This window comes from Rutilus rutilus (assembly GCF_951802725.1).
Source record: "Rutilus rutilus genome assembly, chromosome: 3".
Classification (NCBI taxonomy): Eukaryota; Metazoa; Chordata; class Actinopteri; order Cypriniformes; family Leuciscidae; genus Rutilus; species Rutilus rutilus.
Window position 1 is genome coordinate 23745276 of NC_140211.1, and position 25476 is coordinate 23770751.

The window sequence follows — 25476 nt, forward strand, 5'->3', positions numbered from 1 at the left end:
GTACAGAGTGTCTATTATTCCAGCAGATATGGAGGCGGCACAGAGCTTTTCTAAACCTTCAACCCCGGCAGGAGCCACAAACCCAGAAGCGGCCCACGCCCTCCCCTGGGCAGACAGAGCATTCCTGAAGCCTGACTAACCCCGCCTCGAAAACCCCCACACAGGAGAAGACGCACACGACACTAACGCTCAAATACCTGCTCTCAATGCACAGACTTCCTTAGACACAACAGCAGTGTGTGTGTACACATACAATACACAATGAACGCACACACTTCCAGAACACAGAGACACCCAAACACTTACTGTACACAAACTCACAGACAACAAACTGTGTCGCTAATCTCCACCACAACCACAGTCAGACTTGGCACACTTGGCATTCTCCGTCACTTGGGTGTTACAACCCTTATAACACCCTCAGGAAATCCACAAACACCTACAGACACACTATCAGTCAAACAGGACACAAATATGAACACAACTTTCATGCACACAGACAGGGATATATTTTACACGGAAAAGGTAACAGCATTCAGTAGTTCTAAACCGCTCAAAGTTAGAGGTGCTGTATTAAACATCTGGTTTGGAAACTGAAAGGTTCTTGGGAGATTCAGGAACTGGTGTGGCGAGGGGGTCACGATAGTCGATTAGTCTTCCAACAACCAACTAGCTGATTAGCTGGGTTAAATAGTAGGGATGTGACGGTGAGGAAATTTTCCCACCGGTTAATCGACGTGCGACAACACAATACCGGAATGAACTGAAAACGCTCGCTCTGTGCCAGTGGACATGCACTGTTATAAACGCCTGTGCAGTCAAATTAGTGCCAATTCGGGGCTAGCAATTGCTTGACTGGTGGGTTCATTATTATTCATAATGAAAAACACAACATCTAGATAAGCACAACTAATCCTTTGCTAAACACTAAAGGTACTCATTAAGTTTATTCATAAGTGAAAATTCGTTATTTTTTAGAGCAATCTTCCGGTTTGAAAAGCAACGTCACGGATTCTGACGTCAATGCGTAATACCGGCAAGATCCGGAGTGGCGATTGGCTGCCGGGGCTCCAGTGGGGGCTGGACGAACGAGCTGACGTCAGCCGGTTCTGAATGCTTTTGTGAGAAAGTGCTCGTTTCAATCCAATCACTGCGCCGTATTAATATGCATGAGAAGGAGATCTCATTACAGCGGAGAATTCAAATGTCAAGAAAGACCGGTTCAGCGCTGTTCATTCACCTCTCTGCCTGTTCTGCTGTGTTGTTGTCCTTCAGCCACGTGTCGTAATTTTATATTTCCTCAGTAACACAAAAGTGCAGTTAGCATTTCCCCCGCGATGCATTTAGAGCTGGAGTTTGACTGCGAATACATGGGAAATATGATTAAGAACAAGCGGAGCGTGCATGAGAGTGGTTTCTGCATGGAACGCCGCGATGAGTTTAACAATAGTGGATCATAGGTCATATACGGACTGCAGCGAGCCTGTTTCATGTTTTTATGGACATATTTCATATACTCTAGCGCTCTAAACATGAACCAGCACAGTGTATGCACACATATTTAATCATGTCTTCTTCAAAGGAAATATATTGTGCAAATAAGGACAATATACAGCCATACATCTGATCATGAATACGATCAATTATTATGATACATCCACAGAAGACAATTCAATAGACCAAGAATTCAAAGAATGAACAAAAAGTTATACTATGCCTTTATTCTTTTTGTGTTAAACTGACGTGTATCATTTGTTCAGAGACTGTAGTGCTCGTAAATGTAATGAAAATATTATTAGACCTTTTAAATGTTCTTCCGCGTTTCTCCCTCATTCTTGGGAGTTTGATGTCATATAAGGAATTTTTTTTTTTAAATACATCAAGGTGCGTATCAAAAACTCAGTTTTTTGAGTTTTTTCCCCCTCTGCGGTTATATATTAATATTCATGTGTCTGTATAATGAGTGTTGCAGGTCTGTGTTTTATTGGTTGTTGTCTCCCCTCTTCCCACCCTCTACACTCCCACTTTTCCACAGCTTTACACGCCCACTTTTTGAGACTTTTTCAGCTCTGAGGTGTGAACGGCCGGGTTAAAACAGGGGGGGTTTCATGACACTTTAAATCCCAAGAATCGATTGGTCTACCCTGTTTTCAGTTGATGAATGAACAGGAACATTGTAGCGCACCTCCCATCCAATAAATCACAATAAGCTCTGTGCATTGTTAGTTTTGATATGAAACAGTCTCAGATTTCAAATTCTGTCCATTAAAAAAAATTAACTGTTTTGCCGCTGTTTAATGTGGCGTGACAGACAGCTGAGCAGCACGTGAACTGATCATCTCCTCCGCTTTAATACCAGACCAGTTACAGCGCGAAATAAACATGAATTAACATCTGAAGGCATGTTAAAAGACAGAGTACAACTTACCGAAATCCGTATGTCTTATGTAACCGCTCAATCAGTGTTTCAACCGTGGAAATACGTCAATGAAACAGCTTGTAAACAATATGTCACGTAACATCACATTACATCACACAACATCACAAAACCATATTCAGTGACCATAACTCATTAGTCAGCTAGAAAAATAAATTCTAGAGGAGCATTTTGCTAAATATATGCACCACATTACATATTCATTATAATTTTTTATATTCTTCAATATTAATGCATGTTTGAATAAATCCGTCAAGTTTTTATGACAGCCCTCATTTATATGTTTTATATTTTATATAACTAATTGGAGTAGAAATATAACCATGTCATTGTAAAGTTAGTATTATAACTTTATTATTATAAAACATCCTTGAGTGTATTAAGTGTTTGTTAGGGATGTCCAGATCCAATCCACGTCATCGGTATCGTGCCGATACTGGCCCAGAACGCTAGATCGGATATTAGAGGGGAGAAAAAAATATGATCCGATACCTATTAGGGGTGGAATGGTACATGTATTCGTATTGAACCGAAACGTACGTGAGTCAGAAAACACGGTATAAAAATAAATAAAACTTGCGTGCACATTAATTAATGTAATGCGGAACTACTGTTAGATACGCGCATAGACATATGCAGGTTCTTTAGGAACACCTAATCTGTAGCTTCACCTTAGCTCTGAACGCGCGTCTATTTCGCTTCAAACGCTCACTTTATACGCGCGTCCTATTCGCTTTGGACGCACGAATGGATTCAAAATGTTCAAGCGTCGAACTAGACGCGATAGACGCGAATTTGACGCTCTATTTGCGTTTGGTGTGAACGCAGCATAATGAACAGGCTGCGATGTCAAGATTGCAATGCTGGTGTGTGTGTGTCAGAGAGAGAGGCACGGGCGCGATCGAACAGTGGAAACATAAAAACATACTCCGTCATTTTGTTCATACAGGACAACATTAAAACTGCAAAGTGTTTAGCCTACTTATATTTGTGTAAAACACAACATTGTGCTTTTGTCAAACTGTAAACTCTTGTCAAACTGTAACCTACAACTGTCACCCAACCAATGCAAAAATTATCTCATCTTTTGGACATTCATCATATTGCATTGGTTTTCATTTCTTGTCCTAAAACAGAGCACTAATCTGTTTATTTTGAAGTTTCACATTCTACATTGATTAAAAAAGAAAATCAAATGTGTTTTTAATGGTAGTATTATTTTATACAGAAATAAATTATTTATACTTCAGATGAGAATAAAGTTAAAGTTAATGAAAATTTTAAGGAAACAAATATATTGATCTGAAATATAGCAAATTAATTTTAAATTCATTCAGGTACAATTACCAAACATATCTCAAGGTCTTTTGAATAAAGGGTGGCAGTCTTTCATTATCAGCTGTTGTTGTGGACTATATACTGGAGGAGTATTTGTTCTCCATTTGAGTGAGATGTTTTTATGTGGCTAATTGAGCAAAGTGCTTCCATATATTTTATTAGTGTTAGTATTAGTATTAGTATTAGTTCAAGAATAAAATAAAAATATCGGATTGATATCGGTATCGGCAAATAGCCAAAGTTGCGGCATCGGTATCGTATCGGAAGTGAAAAAGTGGTATCGGGACATCCCTAGTGTTTGTATACAAATCAGTTCATTTTAACCTTCAATATTAGTAAAGTAGTACCAACTGACTCCCATGTATAGTTTACAGCATTAGTTGAGAGATTATTTTCCCTTGAGAAAATTTGTCATGTGCTGTACCTGATATATATCCAAAATAATCGATATCGAATCGAATCGCAAGCTTGTGAATTGAAATTTAATCAAATCGTGAAATTTATGTCAATACCCAGCCCTTCCAAACAGGCACTTTTACATTACATCTTGTCAGTCAGTTTGCCTCTCGTGCTAAACTACATCCCATCAGTCCTCACTTCATTCTCTCATCCACAGACACTTTATTTTGGGCATGGGAAATATAAGATGAATATAGATAAATATAAGCAGCACGGCACTACAGTTCATGTGCTAGTCGTCTCCTAATCAGGACCCGAAACAGAAAAATTTTAAGGTCCAGATTTACTAAACAGGGCAAATTAGCGTGAGCGCGCAATTCCAAAACAGCGCCGATGGGAAAGTTCTGTGCAACCTACAGACGACTCGCAAATGAAAGAACACAGACGCAGCCGGATCATTTCCATAATGACCAAACACCAGTAAAAAACATTCTGGATTAATTAATTAATTGAAAGTTCTAAAGCATCTAAACAGCATTTATTTGAAATAGAAATCTATTGAATCATTATTAATGTCTTTTACTGTTATTTTTGATAAATTTAATGCATTCTTGCTAAATAAAAGTATTTTCACAAACTAAACCCAAACTGTTGAACAGTAGTGTGTAATTTTTATATTTTATAGCAGCGGTGCTATAATTAGAGCGCTGACGGTAGAGATGGGTTACAATGGTTGACTAGTTGGTTGTTAGACAACTAGTGGACCATCAATTAGAGAGTTGACTCTGTAGATAGATAGAAGAATAGAGATTCTTCTTTATATATATTTTTTTTTTTGCAGTGGTGCGTTAACGCATTGTGCTTTTGTTATATCCATGGTAAAAAATTTTCATACGTTTGCACGTTTATCACAGCTCGGCCAGAGCCGTTGAGCTCGGCAAAGCCACATTTGACAGACAGCCACAGTCTAATAGATTCCTCTTTAAGATTTAATATGAAACTGTTACTAAAGCAAAACAGTGAACATAATCATGCTGAGAGTGTGTGGTTTGAAAAGTTAATATAATGTTGTAATATACAGTATGTTGGTGCATGTCACCGATGTTATCTCTACTCGTCAGTGCTGTTTCTAATGCCGAGTCTGTTTAATTTGAGTCTGTTCTTTTAAAATCGCAAAGGCTGCGATTATTTTTTTATGCGCAGTTTGTCATTGATGTACGGCTCTGTGAACGCTGCTCTATCTGAAAGCACTGTGAGTTTGAGTCACTTATCACGTGCAGTTGAAAAAACAACACGCGTCAAACATCTTTCCAAAAATAACGATGAAATTTTATAAAACTTTTATAAAAGTTTAAAACTTTCCCTAAATATTTCTGTGTGCGACCATGAAAAGATATTTAGGCGCACTTGTGCGACTGACCCGATCGAAGATTTTTTTTTGGCGGCCGCCAAAGCGAATTTTTGTCCCGCCAAAGTCTTATTTGACCGGTGTGTAATGCAGATAAACTGCTGCGCTTGTGACAGCTGGGCGCATGTTTAAAAGAACGAGAGAGAGAGAGCGCGAGCACTCTCTTTGCGAAGCAAGGTTCCACGTTTTAATGAATGGTTAAACGACTGATCTTTCCAACACTGAACTCTCGAGACGTCTGAATCGGTGTATAACAGATCGGTAACACTTTACAATAAGGTTCCATTTATTAAACTCTAGTTATAACTACATTAGTTAACATTAACTTTTAATAAACTGCACTTCTACAGAATGTATTAATCTTTGCTAATGTTCATTTCAACATTTAATAGCCTACATTATTGAAATCAAAAGTTGTATTTGTTATCATTTAGTTAATGCACTGTGAACTAACATGAACAAACAATAAACAGCTGTATTTTTATTAAGATTTAATAAAGATGAATACATGTATTGCTCATGGTTCATGTTAGTAATAAACTAATGTTAAATCAAACCATATTGTAAAGTGTTTCAAAACACGGGGGGCGGCGGTGGTTGTTCGGACAGACCTGCCCCCACTGCTAAAAAAAATCCTAAAGGAAACACTGAGTCATGTTTAATGAAAGCGTTTCAATCTTCTGTTTATTCAGCTACAGCGATAGGGATTTCCTGGAATGATGCGCATTATTGTACTTCTGCGGCGGGGCATATTTAGCGTGTTTGTATGAGTTCAAATGGGGCAGTATTTACTACCAATCAGCCGCACTCCACAGACAAGCTGCGCATAAAATAATCGCAGCCTTTGCCAAATCGCGTGCGGTTTTATTGCGATTAATCGTTCAGCCCTAGTCTGAATTGTTCCCTATCCTTTAGTGAACTATGTACCTTTCACCATATAGAACCGGGCTATTCAATTGGCGGCCCGCCAATCATCTCCATCCGGCCCGACGGCACCAACCTCCCTCCTCCTCTTTTCCTGGCGGTGCGGCTAATTTAGTTTGATACTCGCTCCGATTCACCTGAGAAACGTTTTACGTGCAAATATTTCAGCAGTTATTATATGTGTCCCGAATTTATGTCGACTGAACCAGCGCTAGGCTAGCCTACTAATCATTCGTGAATGAATCATTCTTTTGGTTCGATTCTTTTAGGGGTGACCCCGAATAGTCGAAGATTCGATGCTTCGATAGGAGGAGCCTGATTCGACTACCGATCTCATGGTCGAATCTTCGCAGAGGTGTTATGAAACGAGGATCATGCCGCTTTGGCTATATGAGGGCGCTCAATTTCACATAGAACTAGCTTTTATGTCAATACGTTAATATTCAGCCTATTATGATAATGCTGTATATAAAAATGTGCAAAGAAAGAAGCTTTTAATAAATATTTTTTTAACGTGCGTGAATAAATCCAAACACCCCGTGACAGATTTAAGTTTCACTTTCGATCCGTGACCGACAGAGGAGCGTCTTCGCGGCAAGGATTTAAATCTTTAACAATGTCTGGGATAAGAAAATCCAAAGTGTGGATGTACATCATCAGAAAGGATATTCTCCAAGGCTGGATTTAGCATCAGGAAAACCATTATCGCACTTCTGCCGGCCAACGTTAACACGTTTCACGCATAGACTGGGTTTCACGTTAGAATGTATTTTATCCGCGCGCACAATTTGAAAAGACTCCAACGGACACAGACAGAGTGAAAGACTGGATTTGTTCTCTCGATCAGGTGGGGTACAAGTGATTTCAAAACTTTTCAGCCGGTTATAATTTGATTTTTGGATGCTGTGAACATTTTTAGCTAAAAAGACTGCCACTCCAGTTTAGCATTTATTGTTGTTTCTGCAGTTAAAAAGACAAAGTTGAAAATTCTGGCTACTATCGTTATTTTAATAATTTCTTTATTTTTATTTTATTTATTAATCTGTCAGGGTTATCTAATCTAACTATTTGTGGCTTGTGTTTTGAATGTTCCCCTGCACTTTAGGCATTTTGCACACATTTGCTCCTCATCTTGTGACTTGATTCTAATTTATTTCGTTTTGTATTTTTTATTTATTAGAAAGGTATAGGCCTATTCTGTTCTAATTTAATTTTAGTAAATTAATTGTTTATTTTTTCAGTGCATCGATGTTTAGGTAATTTAGCCGATTTAATTTGATTTGCATGTGAAATGCAAATCCTGTCTGCAGTGTGGCCTTTCTGGAGTTATGTTATTTCTTAGTTTTATTGATCCAAAATGTTTTTATACATTTTCTTCTATATCTTTGTGTGATTTTCTGTACATCGCGGCTTTGAAACGTTAAAGCCCCGCCCCCATACACATGATTCGACTATTAGTCGACTATTGGCAAGACATGACGATTCTGATTCGACTATGAAAATCCATAGTCGGGGACAGCCCTAGATTCTTTCTAAACGCGCTTGCATAACTGTGCGTTCACACCGCCGCCGGCGAGAGCGTCAAAGTGGCCGGCCAGTAACGGTCTAAAACTATTCGGATTCATTCGGACCACTCCGTCGCTGAATAATCTGAAGCGGTTTCTCGGTCAGTACAGTAACAACAAATAGTTGCGTTTACTCCCGGTCCCGGACACTATTATTAAACAGCGTTGCAACAACCAGTGGGTAGCGTTTCAGTTCGACAGAAACCTCTCTGTTACAAACCACAAATCACTCGATGATTTAACTAGTATTAAATCAGATGAAACAGCCTCAACATTCCCAACAAGACTGATGAGGAAAGCAGGAGAAACATTGTGGCATGAACGAAATTAGAAGACTTTAAATCCCCTAATCACCCTTACAAACATTTACCATGAATGTATAGCCTACTGTAGTAATTTACCATAGGTTGGACAGAAATGTGCAATATTTATATTGAATACTATGTAGTAATAAATAAATAAATATAGTGATTTATATTGCATTTATTAGGTGGGTAGAGGAATATACAATTAATGTTTGTTATGAAATTATGTCAGTTTCTTTGTAAAGGTGCGTATAGTTTTTAACTTGTGTTTAGGCATTTTTTATACAGTGGGAGTGAGTAGCCTGTGGGTATCAAGTCTCACTGTCAGAATATTTTCATTTAGCATAACAATTATAAATAAAATAAAGTTTGTATAATTCATTTATTTGTTCCAAGAAAAATAGTTGTACACAGCTGTAAATTATCAAGTTTTTATTTATTATGGTTTTATCTGCATACTGTTGGGTACCACATTTCCAAGTAAATACCATACTTTTTTAGGGTTACTTTAACTTATTTATTGAAACTGTTATGTTTCAATAAAGAAGCTAAACCCCCAAACCAACCCACCGGCCCACCTCAACTTTTCGATTTGATAATCCGGCCCTCGAATGAAGCTAATTGAATAGCCCTGATATAGAAGATAGGAAATGTGTGAACAAGTGACTGATTTCAGCTGTAGCTTCAGCGTCTATTTATACGCTTCAAATTCTAAAGAGCATGTGATTGGACAGAAAATCTGATGAGAAGCTAAAGTGCAGAATGATGTCATCAAAATCGTTGATCCATATTAGCAGAAGTGAGAGACTGCGTTTTGAATGCTAATATCTTTTAAATGCGATTTTTGACGTTGTTTTGGAGCACACTAGCTTATAGATAACCTTAGGGCTAACATATTCACACTAAAATCCAAAAAACATCCATTTTGATATCATGGGGACTTTAAGGTGTGCATTTAAGGTATACATTTTATCAGTTCATGCATGCCCTGGGAGACAAAACCATGACCATGGCATTGCTAGCACCACGGTTTACTGTTTGAGCTGCATGAATGCTATTTGAGCGCTGCCACTACAGCCATACACATTCAGCCGTTGCATTTTGCGTCTCAGAGAACCACCGGCATTTTTGCGTTTTTAAGACACAGTGAAGGTAAAAATAGTCCACATTTTTAAAAAGTGTGTCCGGTCTTCTGTTACATTCAGTTGCACTCTGCACTCTATGAAACATTTGACCAGGATCAGGTGAACCCAAAACCAGCCTAATGGGCCTCAGGTTTTCCTTGAGGCACATTAGACAACTATTTGTTCAGTCAACACAAAATTAAACAACACAAAAAAACAAACAAAATTTTTTTAGTTTTACATCCCCCTATGAATCATCACTATTACACCTAACTGCAAGACCGGACAGTCACAGTAATAAGTGCACAGTAAGGTGCTTTAGACAAACCTGTTAAAAGACTATGACAAGTTTGTGGCCAGCGGTGCTTGTCACATAGTGTCTTTACTGTTCGTTTCAGCCATCACTTCAAAGGCTTGTGAAATTCTGTCATGCTGTCTTTCACTCTCTTTCTATCAGCTGCCACACAATTACTCTGAATCATCAGACAGATTCACTTCCCACAGATGAGCGGCACTTTGAAGGCATTACACTGGCTGAAACAAAACAACCCTCGGCACATCAATTACAAGCCAATGACATCCAATCTCCACGTTTTATCAAAAGCACCTTTGAATCACTGTATACTGTATAGAGTTTCAGGATGTCAGACTTAAAGCCAGACATCTCTTCAAGGCACAGACACTTTCAGTTTTAAATGCCAACAATAAACTCTATCGGCGTGGCAGGGCACATACAATTTCTTAGCTGATAGACGACTTGTTTGAGAATTCAGTTGAATACGCCCACACAATGGACCACAGATTTAATTCACAGTTCACATGCCTTTGAAGTCATTGTGCGAAAAGTGCAAAAGCAAACAAAGACTGCGGGGTTGAGATATAGCAGGAATCTCAGACCACAGACAAGCTGTGGAACAGACATCCTCTCAGGAAGTCTATGTGGAGACTCCGATAGGGCTTCGACAGGTGTATGGCAGGCGAAGGAAGTGCGACTATGGTATAATTATGCTTTTCGTATCCTGTCTTGGGACAATTTCAGTCTGTCTTCCATCTCCTCTTTCTGCTGCTTCTTTTGAACTCCATGTCTTATTCCACTCAATTCTATCTCTTTATCAGTCTTTCTCTGGATCTCCAGCAGGCCGGGACAGGTTTCCAGCATGAGCTGCGTGTGAGGGCAAGACAGGATTGTGTGGCCTGAGGTGAGTGGAGTGTGTCTGAGGAATCTGGATCCTCCAGCAGGGTGAGGCAGAGTGTAGTATCTCAGATGTGAAGGCTACCGTCTACAGATCTAGCCAAGAATAGAGCCTTGGACTGGATACTGTGCTGATTCAGGTTACACTACTCTAACAACAAGGGAAAAAACTGACTTGAAGTCTAAGTTAAAACTGTTTTTATGCAGTTAACTGACACAAACCCAGTCAATCTGAGTTACACAAGAACCGGTACTCACATCCCAATAGTTGCAGTCCTCACTTGTTATGGTTTCTGTCACCACCAAGCTCTACCAGAGAAGCACTAGTGGGTCACACCACAAAGCCACATGCAGGCTCAAACTCACTCTCCCTCTGGGGTGACTCAGCCTGATCTCTGGCTGGGAGCCCTGCTTTCACTGAGTGATCTGTTGTTTGGAAACAACAACCAATACAGCAGCGCTGCAGGCTTGGACCGCAGTTGCTCGGCCCTGTAACACCACAAAATTATGCAAACTTCAAATTTGGAAAGAAAATCTCTAAGGGACTATAAATGTAAATGTTGTGACTATAAGGTTACAAACTCCTTCAAAGTGTCTTCTATAATTCAATTCCGTAGGCCAACCCAATTTAGCAAATATATTAAATTTAGTCAAGCAACCCAAATGTGTCAAGACAATGACTTTGCATATAGCTCATGAATAAACTCTCTTATGAGGTTCTACGCAGCATAGCGATTCTGTAGAAACTCGTCCGGTTACAGGCAGCAACAGCTATAAGACTGAGGATTACAGAGAGGTGAGATTTTAGTCTTTACCTTTACAGTATTTTAGTGTGTGTGAATTGATTTAACTATAGGTTACTCTCATTAACCTTGTCGAATTAAAATCCAAACTAATTTACTAAATGTTCACTGGTAATACGATCAGAATACAATACAAATAATCATTATCTGTCAATTTGACTGACTAGGTTGTACATTTCCATCATGCAGATGAAAAATAATTAGAGCGTCGCTTAATGTGACACTGGCACATCACAAGAACTTTTCTGTCAAGAGTTTGTTTAGTCTTACCTACTCTCTCTATGTGAAAAAGACAACAGACACTGCGGTCCGGCATTTATAAGCAATTAATTACTTCCTCAGACTCATCATATGCATCTTTCTCTTGGAAAACTTTTTGGTTCAACTTTTTTGATTGTTTGATTAATCTTATTCCCTTTTCATCACTTCTTATTCCTATTAGCAAACCTTTACTCTGGGAATTCTTTAAAGTGGGGAAGTGCAATAGATACTTTATTTTTACTTCATCAGGATGGATACAATATGTACAGAGTATGATAACCACTGGCCAATATAATGTTGTTGATATACAATTTTTTGTTTGTGAAACATGTCTCTTATGCTCAGCAATAATCATTTATTTGATCAAAAACACAATAAAACATGTGATTTACTCCTGTGATGGCAAAGCTGAATTTTCAGCATCATTACTCCAGTCTTCAGTGTCACGGGATCCTTCAGAAATCATTCTAATAGGCTATGCTGATTTGATGCTCAAGAAACATTTCTTATTATTATCAGTTGAAAGCAGTTGTGCCGCATAGCCTAACCTTTGAGGAAACTTTTTTTTAGGATTCTTTGATGAATAGTATGTTCAAAAGAACCACATTTATTTGAAATAGACCAAATTAAATAGTTTGACATTATAAATGTCACCTTTAATGCATCCTTTCTGAATTAAAGTATTAATCTTTCTAACGGTCGTGAATGTACATAATTTAATATAAAAGACAAGCAAATTAGCCTAGATGGACACAGCATTATTTAAATGACATAAATTATTATTTTATACAATATTTACTTTCCCAAGGACAAGGCTGTCAGCAGATTTTTTGTCAGCAAAAAAACAAGGGAATACGACACTACTGTAAATTGGCCAAGCAAGCATAACACCTCAAATCTACCATCTGATTGATTGGTCTGACCTGTAGCCTATATAGTCTATCAAAAAATTGAAGTGAACTTCTAGCTGACCTTCTGATCAATCTGTATAAACACAATACTTGAAAACAAATATTCCTGTTTAAAGAACTTATGGATATTACATAAACAAATAACCTTTATGTACTAAGTTCATCAATAAGAAAATGTCTTACAGCAACAACAAAAAAAAGCATAATTTACAAAAACTCTTTGGTGACCTCTCTAAATAGGTCCTTAATTCGCACAATGTTTGCATACATCAACAAAACAAGATAACAGAAGCAGTGCAAATGCCATGATTCTCAGCACTGAAGTGCAGAGACTGAAGATCTGCTGAGTGTTGGGGCTTGCAGGCAACCCTCAAGTTCTGTGTGCAGTTGGCCAGCATCGGACTGTGACATAACAAGATTAACCAGTCGTTGCAAAACTAAGAAAAAACAACTTCAGACCACAACATCCTAAATCCATCGCTGCACACACACTTATGAAGAATAAAAGAGCTGAACGTCCTGCGCCAAATATATCCGCCATCCAAAATATAAGCACGGGATTCCATACACGCCGTTTAGCCAGACACAGCAGTTACAGTCAGCCAGCGCTCCCCAGATTAAGGTCGGGTTATATAACCTCATCAGAGAGTAAATGACAACCCCAGGCAAGGCAAATGTGGGTTTATGAAAACCAAGAAGAGTATGAAGTCATAATAAATCAACAGGAGTGTCGGAATTTGATAATATAAACAGATACGAGCAGCTGCACTCATAGTATGAGATGCTGTTTATGATCTAAGTAGGAAACACACAGTTGATTCCTAAACAGCTGCTTTCTTTAAACTTTACTGTGCTGTTTGAATGTGTTATAGCTTCAGTTTGAGACTATCTGGGCTGGCTCGGCAAAAATCACGACAGTAAAACAGCCCCAGTGCACCACAACCCGATGTTTCCCCTCAGTCGAGGATGTTTTTAACAGCACTCACCGTGGTATGGTGATACACTTGGTGTTGACATTCTGAGTTGTGATGGCTTTCTCCAGCTCGTCCAGCTGTCCCGTCTTCTTCAGCTTCTTCACCAGACTCTTGACGGCCTTTTCGCACCATTTCTCCTCCTGTCCGTTCTGCTCTCCCTTCTTCCAGCCCAGCAACCTCTTCACGATCGGCGGAGTAAACGGTAAAATTGACATGTTGAATTGAATTCAACGTTCCTCTATTGCGCAGTCTCTCACGCAACTCGGGAGAGAAATTCTGGATACTTTTTAATCTTCAGTGTAATCCGAAGGCGGTAAATCAAAATAAACTGCTTATAGCTTGATAATAATATGGAGAAAAGTGAGAGGGACTTGAGGCGTGACTGAGACACGGTCTCAAGTTCAGCGCTTCGCTCAGCTCCGTCTATCCGTCTCTCTCGAGATCATCAGGCATTGCGCGCTGAGTCCACACACACTGCGAGGCCATTCATATCACTCCGCGCAGGAAAATAGTCCCCTCCATCCCGTCTGGACAGGTTGGAACTTGGAAGAGAAATAAACCAGATATATTTAATGAAATAATTCATTACCTCGTCTGTTTGTAATATAGCCTACGTTTTTGTGCACCGTTCAAAAAAATGAGGTTTACTCAAGTTTAAAGTCATCCGCTGTGCTGTGTAGTGCGGCTCTCTGTAATGTATTCATTGCGTCTGCATTTAAAGGTCCACTCAGTGATTTTTTCCTCATTAAAAAGTTTTACCCCTAAAGCAATTAGTACGTTTGGAAATATGTTTAAAATGATGTAGAATCACATGAGAGGAGGAGTTCAGTCATATCAGTATCTTAATAAAGCGTATCTTAATAAAGTTTCTTTATTTTTTTCTGGTATAGTCCATGAGGGCGGCATGTTGACATCACATGGCCAAAATACTCCCTTATAAACATAAAGACAATATGCCATAGACTTAGGCGCAATGTCATACATTTGGAGCAGTCCTACTGAGCAGTTTTATTGCTCCCTTCCTCTTGTGCTATTGTAAACGCTCATAAAACCCGCCCAATAACCACTATTAGACAGTGACACACAGGAAACAATTTATACAAGACCTTACTTATCATTCACAGTAAAAGCACAGTTTAATACTCAAGAGAGAAAAGAGTGACATTCCCTTTTCCTTTACCTCTCCCACCCCCACTCTTTCTCTCACCATAGGACTGTCTGTGAGTGGGTTGTCCCACCAAACTGAGTAGACCTATACATGGTTTAATTAATCTGATACTGGGCATTGGCTGCTTTTTTTAGTGAGGGAGTGAATATTGCTGAGTATGAGGATGTCTTGCCTCAGCATGACAACAAAATGCAATCATACAAACCCCTAATGTAGTAGTAAACTCGTATACACACTAACATTGTACAAGACTCATTAGCAGCACATAAACAAGTCTTACCAAACTGCTTATTTTGGAGGGATAGAAGATTGAGGAGATTGTACTGCACTTTATTGTGTAAACGGTTAGCTAATATATAGAGGAGATAAAAATGTACATGATCCACTTTTTAGTTCTTCTGTGGACTTGTGATGATATTTTATCATGATTATTTATGTTGTCTTGATTTTTGTAAACTTTTTAACCTGAATGGTTTTTGTTTTTGTTTGTGTTTGTTTTTATGTCATCAGCACTGGCCATCGTCTTGGAACACACACACATACACACACATGAACATATGCCAGTGGGAGTTTAGGTCATAAGTGTCGAAAAGAAGCGTGTGCAACCAAGGGCCAGCTGTTACAAATGCAAACACAGGGGACTGTTCTAGTCAGATTTGATTTATCCTTATCAGATTGAGACCTAATTTTTTGTCCCTCTAAGACATTACACACGAAAGAAGCAATAAGTAAGACGTGTGCAGTTTTATGCCAATTTTCTCGATTTTCTCAGATGTAATGATAAAACATCAAGGCAATTTTCATGAATGTTTTAAAACAGCTTCAAACCGAAGAGTTTTACATTTGGAGGTCATTAAACCCTGGACACACACATTTAGTTAAATTTGTGTATGGCAACCCTTGGTACACGTTTAAAACAGTTCACTAGCTTGTGCTAAAAATACCCAGCCTGAACCTCAGCTCAGCGTGGTACTGCTTCTTCCTTTTATCTATTTTAAAGAACATCTGATGTATGTTTTTTCATAGCATTTGCTTTCTTCTTGTCCTCCCACACGGTTATGGTCAATATATACTCAAAAATGAATAACAAGATTCTGTGCACAGCATGACACAGCTCAGGAATACAGAAGATAAAAAAAACTGCACAGTGTAGTTTCTGCATCTTTCATATAATGATGAACAGAGATGTGCTCTAATTGGTTGAAATGTCATTTTCAGGTTTTCAAAAATTAAAATTTCCTCAGAGGAAACTGTAACATGTTTGTGTATGAGTTTGCGTAGTAGGGCCTACTTTAGGGATGCATTGTCAAAAGCTGCCTAAATATGAAAAAATTTACATCTAAACACTGCCATTCAACTTTTTTTTCAGCAAAGGACTCATTAAATTGATTAAAAGTGACAATAAAGTCAAAAATAAATGTTGTTGTTTTCATCAAATAATCCTGAAGAATCCACAATTTCCACAAAAATATTAAGCAGCACTTTTTTCAACATTGATAATAATAATAATAATAAATGTTTTTGAGCACCAAATTAGCATATTAGAATGATTTCAGAAGGATCATGAAAATAATTACAGCAAAAATTACATTTAAAAAAATAATTTAAACTTTAATAATATTTCACAACATTACTGTCTTTACTTTTATCAAATAACTGCAGCTTTGGTGAGCAGAGACTACTTTAAAAAATATAAAAATTAGTACTGACCCTAAACTTTTGAATGGTTACAAAGATATGTATAGTATATGTATCCTCAGTTAGACAGCTAAAAGTGTGTGTGTGTGTGTGTGTGTGTGTGTGTGTTTGTCATATGTGTGAAAGCGTGTGGCAGGATGGAGGCTGCGAGTGTTAAAATGTGCAGCTTGACTGCAGTGGCCAGCACAAGCTCAGCACCTGTTTATTCCCTCAGGGGATTCAGCTCCCGGACAGCTGGTTTAGGAGTATAGGAAGGGATGAAGTCCAGGGCCTAGGGGGCTTGTAGTTTAGGATGTGTGGGGGCAGGGGGCAGATGGGATCTAGAAGAGCGAAGTGGGGGGATTTGGGGATATATGTGTCTGTGTGTGTGCGTGCATGTGTTTGTCTGAAGAATTGCCTCACACAAAAGGCAAGGCAGCGTGAATGAGTAATGGCCTTATACAATCTGATGGCTGATGAGGGTATTGTGCATACTTTGACTCAAGAGACCCTGGGGAGCTACAAGGTGGTAAAGAGGATCTGAGGGGGGCTGAACTATGTCCCAGTGGAGGACATGTGTTAGAGTGATAAGATGAAGCTTATGTCTAATCAACAGTGTTTAACACAATACTGGAACCAATGATAAAGGACAGGTGCGAGAATGATTTCAGCTTCATCTGTACACTCAGCAGAACTGAAAACAGCAGTAGAGCATCTCAGTAGGACGACAGCATCATTCTCAGACTAGCTGATGAAGTTTAGTATGCAGTATTATATCACTGTAGATATGTGCGTCTTGCTGTGTTGTATTTACTCAGTGTTCTCACGAGATCATTTTATGAGTAAGTCTACTGCTGAAGGAGACATCTGGAAAGAAATGTTACTGAATCATTTTGGTAAACAGTTCTGACGTGATGACTTTGCGCCAGTATGTTCAAGTTGTGAGTGGCAGGTACGGAGAGATAAACAAACATTTCTGCCAAGATCTCTGAGTAGCAGTGTTTGTGTGTGGCAGTATCTGTGTGTTTGCATGCATCCATCCATCCGTGTTTAGATTTTTGTGCTTTTATTCCAACGCATGTGTCTGGATATATGCATGTTTGTTTGAAGGGTAAGCATGCACACATTCATGTTTATGATAGCATCCCTGCTGAAAAATCCAGCATAAACCATCATGAATTCCATGTTGGTCCAAGCTGGTTCAATTTAATGTGTCATGGCTAAATCAAGTATTACTGTAATTTTCTTCACACACACACACACACACACACAAAAAAAAACTTACCCAAAACCTTTAAATAACAGTGTAATCATTTTTGTTTTGCTTTAATTATAAAAAGGCAAAAAGGTTTATGTTTCGTGTACTATGTATTATGAGTGTACCTGATTAAGGCAAGTTTTATAGCAGACTTAAATATGTTATGTTGAGAGCAGTCACACCACGACTGCATAAAGACTGCAGGCAGCAGAGCACAATAAAAAAAGTTTTTGCCCTTCAAAATCCATCAATCTGTCCACATTCAAAACAGAACAACAGGCATGTGCAAACACACACATACACCTCCTCAGGCAGAAGCCACTTTTCAGTTACTGCCATAAACGCCCCATTCTCCGTAGACACATATTTTGAAGTCCCTCTGCACTGCACAAAAATGAAGGTCACTTTTTTATTTAAAGTGTATTGAGTGCTAAAGGTGGGGAAGGTCAAACTCAGACTCGTCACGCTGCTTTCAACTCTAAGAATTTAAAGTGATGTATTCATTATTGCTCCAAAGCACAAATACAGCTATTTAAAGTCATAAATACCCAAACTATATATAATTATGTTAGCTGATTGTCTGCAACGGCCTATCAACACCTCTTGCATATTAAAATAAAGGTTTTCCATTTCCCTATTTCATGTAAACAATGAGGAAATGCTGTTCTGAAGCATTCTTCGTGAGTAAAAATCATCACTGGAATAAAAAGATTAACAAGAAAACCCTAAACATATGATCAGCTGAATTATTTTGCATGCTGTAGTCAGTCATCATGTCGCTGATAAGCTCAGAGGGCTGTGATAAATCTGTTCACCACCACTCAGTCAACACCAGCCCACACTCCGGAGTTACATAATCTTACGCTCTGGATTTTTTATTATTGAAGGAGTGTGCTGTGTTGCAAAACCAACAGTGACTCACCGTGTGTATGTTTCTGTTTTATTGTGAGTAACAGGGACTAAAAGAGTGCAGACCCAGCATGGAGGGCATATATTTTGTGGATGATATGGGCCCAAAGTACTACACACCCATGTGAGGATTACCATGATTCACGTGCTGATGCGTGTACAAGGCTGGAGATCTGACTCTATTGTGCTGAGTGTGATGCATACTGGTCTTAGCACCCATGAGTCAGAGCGAATAGCCAACTGTGTGTTGGAAACACTGAGGGTAGAATGATATGGATCAGCAAGCGATGACTAAAATATCCAGTGTCATCTTGGCCTTTCATTTGGGTTAGTTGAAGATCATCTAATTTGTTTATCTTGGGGGACGCTACCATACAATTAAAAGGCTTTATTTTTAGCTTGTCCCCCAGTTGTTTTTTTCAACAACTCAGCTGGTCCTACAAAATGTATACTTAATTGGACAGATGGTATAGAGCCAGCTGTTCTTTTAGGATTCACACAAGCATGTCAGCGCCACCTGGTGGCGAAGATGTTCTATTGAAATTGCTACTCAGAATGTATTTTTGGTTCAAACTGGAAAATCCAGCTTAAAGCTGTTAACTTGTGAAACATGGTACCTGCTTTCTTGCTGGTTGACAACAAACTGATAGTTGTATATATGTATTTATGTATATCTCAGTAGCATGCAGAGGTGTTCTGAAAAGAGGATGAAATAAATCAAATGTATCTTCATGTCCCAGTTACACTTAACATTGTCACATTTTCCTGGCTAAATAAGCATTACTTTACGTTACATCAAAAAAAAACAAATTATATTTTGTATTTTTACATTAAAGCTGCAGTCCGTTTTTCCTCTTTGTCTCCATCTCTGTTCGAAATCTGCAATTGCAGTTATTCGCGGAATTATCAACTTTACGTGGGTTGTGCCTCGGCATGGCACAGCGCGGATGAATCCAATGTTTTGAGGACAATGTGCGGCTGTCAGTCACCAGTTGTCACTGGTGATTGTCGTTTGAACCTTTCTGGATCCACCATCAAATTGATATGTTTAATTATATCAAGTGCTGTGAAACAAGTCTATAAATCTCCACCACCAACATCCTCACACTCCATATATCCTACTAGCCGGGACATCTTCTTTATGTGTACACATGTGACGTAATGACACAAAGACATGCTCGAATTTCCCGCGGAAATCCTTAGAATCGAGTTAAGGCAAGCAGATAGTTTTGAACACTGTTATGTAGCCTACTTGTTAAAAAATATATTTTGGATAATTTTTAACCAAAAAAAGTTATGGACTGATTAATGTTCTACTTCTATTTAATAAAACCAAGTAGCCAATCCCATCAAGTTACTGTTTTAAGCATTTTTACATTTATTCCAAAATAATAAATAAAGGCAGTAACAATTTAAACATTATATTTTATTTGTGAACTGATGTTCAGCTGTTTTTTTTTTTTTAATAGTCAACATATTTTCGGACCATCATACTGCGTTCACGCCATGTTGTAATTACCGTAGGCTCGAGATGTCAACACGTGACGTTCTATTCTGAACATAGATTCTGAGCTGTTCACATCCTCAGACTTGGAATTATGCGTTTCTAGCACCACTATCAAGCCTAAATAAATCTGCAGCGGTCACGTGGAAAAAGTATGAGCTCTCAGAAGAGTCCCATTTTACAAGCTGCAATTATGAGCTCTATGAGGATGTGACAGTTTTTTACAAGTTGAAACCTCGAAATTATGGTAATTTCAACATGGCGAATGTACCTTCAGTCATCATGCTCGGTAAACACTGGTCACAGACACGGAGATGCATCTTTAAATGGGTCCTTGATTATGATTTCACTTTTTAAACTTTAGTTAGCGTGTAATGTTCTGTTCAGCATTAACAACATCTGCAAAGTTACGACGTTCAAAGTTCAATGCAAAGGGATATATTTTCTTTTACAGAAATCACTTTTTAATGACTACAACAAATGTCTGGGAGGGACTACAACGAGCAAGTGTGACATCACAAACCCTAAAATGTACAAAAATCCTGCCCTCGGGAACACACAACAAAGGGGGCGAGGCCATGTTGGGCTGCTTTATAGAGAAGAGTAATTTTACAATAAAAGAGTATATTTATGTTGTCGCCGTTTTTTACACCCCGGATAAAGTTTGTCCTAAGGCTGACGAACTTAGAGAGGTTAAAATACATTTTGAACACTGTTCCTTACCATTATAACGTTTGTCTGTCCGCTGCACATTTTACGGAGAACATCTTCCAGAAGAGAGTAGCCTACAATGCAGGCTATACGCACAAAAGCAGACTTAGCCATTCCCATTTTGTCGGGACAATCTGTTGTTTATGGTTCACTTCTTGTAAGTATGTCTTATTTTTTGTAGTTGTGTTTTCTACTAAGAGTTCCAATTATAAGCTTTATGTATGATAGCTCTGATGCAAACGAAGCTAGCCTGCTAACTAACATTACAGTATTGATGTAGTGTCTACTTTAAGGTCTTGATTTTGTAAGAATGTTCACTGCCTCTTAGGAAAATTACCCATGATTTTGTATTACCATAATTTTCGACAAATACGATTAATATGGTGGATAACATTGTATCTATAAGAAAAAAAGAAAAGAAAAAAACACAGCACTCTGAAACGTCCTGTAAAATCCATGCTTGCAAAGTCCGTGCTTGAAATCCATTCAGCACAATCCTCTTGTTCGTTAACGTTGCAAGGATCTGAATCAGGCTCGAAACGGTTTGAAATTGACGCCATCGTTAATATTTACATCTGAGTAGAGCCAGAGCCCGTCTACGGAGAGCCTGCCCACTCCCTATTCAGTCCTATTGTACCGAATTTTGGCTGTAGTTCCACCAGAGTTCCACTGGGGGCGATCGCCCATGAGTGCAAAATGAATGGGAGTCTATGGGGCTAAATTTGTCTCTTTCACCCGATTGCCGTTGAGAAATCTCAGATTTGATTGTAGATTTTGCAAGTTCAACATGGGTTATAGGTCGAAAGTTGAATGAACGAGTACTTATGTCCTTTCGATTTCTTACAGGTTGAGTTGTTGTTGCCCATAACACACTAGCATTCTGCTAATGAACGCTGATTGGTCAGTGAAGGACTGATTACGACCAGAGATACCGCTTGATGGCATCGTGGCATCCGAAGCGGGACCAGAAACAAACAAAACAAAAACTCTTCTAGCACGTGTATTTACCTGTGTCAGCTGTGTTGTCGATGCCTCGAGAGAAAAGAAAGTGCAGAGCGCGAAAGCACCAAAGTGACTGAAGGATTGCCGTAAAGCAGTATCTCTGGTCGTACGATGTGTATGACGTCATCGACACGTTAAAATACTTTTTAAAGCAAATAAGTGACTCTAAAAAATCTAACACCCAGCAATGTGTAATTTCTTTGCATCTCCTTTCGAATACAACATTCAAATTACTAGACAAAAAATTATATCCTGAGAAAAGTGGATTTTGATTGGTATATCGCCATAGACCTCCATTCATTCTGCACTCGTCCTGTGAGCGCCCTCATATGGAATCAGAGTGGAACTGCAACCAGTTCAGAAGCCGGAAGTGTACTGAGAGTGAAACTTCTCGCCTTATTAGACATTCTCTGGTAGAGCTCACGGTTATGAAGGGGCGTGACATTTCCCGGACACTCGCAAACCGCTGCCAATCACAACACACTGAGCCAGCTATCCAATCACAGCACATTTCGTTTTCGGAAGGAGGGGCTTCATCGAAAAACGACACGTTCAACCAGATTAGGGAGAGAAGAGCTGTAATAATGTAAAATATGTGAAAAATAATGTGTTTTTTGAACAATCAAGCATGAAAACATATTCTAGTACACACCAAAAACAAAATCAAGACTTCGTAAATGGGCATTATAGGACAATAAAGTGGTGATATCTAAATGGGTAAGCTGTTTACTTACTTTTTAATTAGTCTTTTCATTTACATTTTATTCATTCAGACTGATTTGCGAACGCATGAAAACAAGAGGCGTGGGATTTATCACGTGGACCAATCATAGCCAATTATAACCAATCACATCCCCTCATAGGCCGATGGAGGCATTGCCTCCTCTCACATAACTTTTGCCCATTCCCAATTACCCACCACTAAACCAACCACACGCTAGGGGGGGTCTGTTAAAACTCAATGGGCTCAGGGGAGGCAAGAGAGATGTGGCATCCTGTTGTATCTTCACCTGGCGGGGTCGCTGTTGGACAGTGTTACTTTAGAAAAACGAGTGATTTATACATTTGGTAATGTGTAACAAAAAACAGATGTTGCGTTAGGGGCCGTTCACACAGAACGTGTTTTTCCATTCCACTGCGTTACTTTTCCATTATTTTTTAATGTAAACACGCGTTAGACGGAGGTCTTTAACCGTTGCGTTCACGTCTTGTGTCTTTTGCAGCGTCTCGTGCATGACACAGAACTCTAAAAACATAGTGCTCAATTAAAATAAGTCCAGTTTTTAAAATAAGCCCAGTTTTTAAAAAACACGTCTCTAAAACTTGTGCTGAAAGTTTTCATATAACATATATAACATATATAATTCTAACGTTAGTCATTGTCGTTGACTAGGACATCTCTCCTCTAGCTAGCTTCCCTCTTCATGCTTCTCTCTCCTCCACTCCCCACACACCCCCCTTCATGTGCACAAGCACTAACCCCCCAACCCCCATCCCCACCCCAAATAAGTCTTATCGGTTATTGGCTGGAACACTGTTTGTTATGTTTCGTGGTCCAGGTTGGGCCAGTTTGTTTTTGTTGCCATTTGTGGAGCCTGGGCTGTCTACAGAGACCATGTTTTTTTACAGTGTGTTCAGGGGACAGGCAGCTAGCGGATAGTGAGGAGATGTTTGCTGTATGTGACAAAAAAAAATTCGGCCTAAAAAACACATGACATCGCTTAGAGCACCTTTAATTGTGTTAAATATTTTTAATACATTAAACTGAAAAAAATTTACATGTTAATTTTGACAGCCCCAATATATATATATATATATATATGAGACTTTCCCTTTGCTGTCTACTTTTGTCATCTAATAGTTCAGAGTGATGAACCAGCACATTAAACTGTCAGCAGTGTTGTGGGCTGGGCTGTCGGAATGAGTTTAGCGTGAGTGGATGCAGGGCTTGGCTCAGGTCTGCTGTTGTTGGGTGAGTCTGAGAAGCAGGGGCTCCGAAGGGGCTTGAAGCAGCTTTACAAGCGCCCTTTAATCCATACTTAAATACTGTTGTGTGCACTGCAAATATTCTTAAGAGGAAATAACAGACTTTAAAAATATAACTTGAGCAAACATGGGGTCTGAACAGTCTAGTCTCTTTAGCTGTTACCTCACACATGGAGAGGGATAAACACAACCCATTATACAACCCAGAGCTTGATCATGGGATACTCTTTAATTAAACACCAGCCTTTATTTAGAGTAGCAAAAGCCAGCATGCAATTAGCTCCTAAAACTTTCCACTTATTAGAATAATAATGTAGCCTACATTCACTTTAATTTAAGAAATGCACTCCATAACTCATAACAATTTGTGAGTTTCATACAGTGGACAAAATGATTGAATTTTCATTTGTTATATTTTGTTGTCTGTAGCCTATTATTGTGAAGAACAGACATCAAACTGTGACAAAACAAACACAAAACTGACCACCTTAAGCTGGTTTAATCAGCTGGTTGCAGTTTTGTTGGTGGTCCAAGATGGTCTACTAGGTTGGATCAGCTAATCACCAGTTCAGACCAGCTAGAAACCAGCACCTTGTCTAAAACACAGATACCATTTTTAAGCTGGATTTTCCCGCAAGCAAGGCAGACAAGAAAATTGCTGACAGACCATTTGATTAGACTATTATGAAAAGTTTAACATATCTCTCACATGTCTTAGGCAAAAGACTTCAGGCATGTGGGTTGAAAAAATTCATCATGGTTAGGCAGCATTTAGAAAACCATGGAAACGTTTCCAGTGTCTGCTAGTATAATTTAGGAGATTAAACAATACAGAACAGTTATAAATCACTAACGGATCACACAGCTATTTGGGCTGAGCTCCAACTCCTCATGAATGGAAGCAGAAATGGCAAAGGAAAACATCTGAGGTTGCTTGGCTCCAGTGAGCATTCACATCTAATGTGTCTTCCAGGAAAATATTGACTAGCTGCATGGCCAGTAGCCAAAACATGATGCCAGAGGATTGTCCTGCTCCTTCCTTCCTTCCAAAAGGTTGTTACTGACATGTAGTTAGTTCAGACGCCGCTAGGTGGCAGCAAGTGCAGACAATTGATGACAGAATGAATTTTTACACCCACCCCCATCCCCCCATCCCCTTTCCACTATATACCTGAAAAAAGAAAATAATCATTTAGGCTGAATCTATACGTTTTGTCATGTAATGCAGTATGAAAAATATAATTAAAGACCTTATATTATTGTAATATTGAGATGTAAAAACCTCAATCATCTGTAGACACTTATTTAGGTAGTTAGGATACTTTATCCTTGAGAGACTTTATGACAGGCCTGAAATACTGCTTCAATAACACCACAGGATGAGACAGAGGAAGAGGGGGCCATTTTAAGAAGGAATGTCCCCCGCTCTGGTTTCACTGAGCGAGAGAGAGATGATTACGTAGCAATAAAAAAATAAAAAATAAACATAATGCATTGTCTGTTGCAGTTAATCTCATGAATCTCATCCATAAGTCATAAAACCGGAGGACATTAATTCACAAGGAACAAAATAATTTTGACATTTTGTTTTATTAATGTTTATTAATTGTTTGTAGGCTA

General features: G+C 38.8%; 1 protein-coding gene across 1 annotated transcript in view; it reads right to left on the minus strand.

The window, feature by feature from the left end:
- smad3a (SMAD family member 3a) overlaps positions 1-14095 on the minus strand; it is a 42331-nt gene extending 28236 nt beyond the window's left edge. The window contains exon 1 of the mRNA XM_084403659.1: positions 13654-14095. Within this exon, the coding sequence (XP_084259785.1) occupies positions 13654-13856 (203 nt within the window). The 5' untranslated portion in view covers positions 13857-14095. The remainder of the gene's footprint in view (positions 1-13653) is intronic.
- Between the last annotated feature and the right edge of the window lie 11381 nt (positions 14096-25476).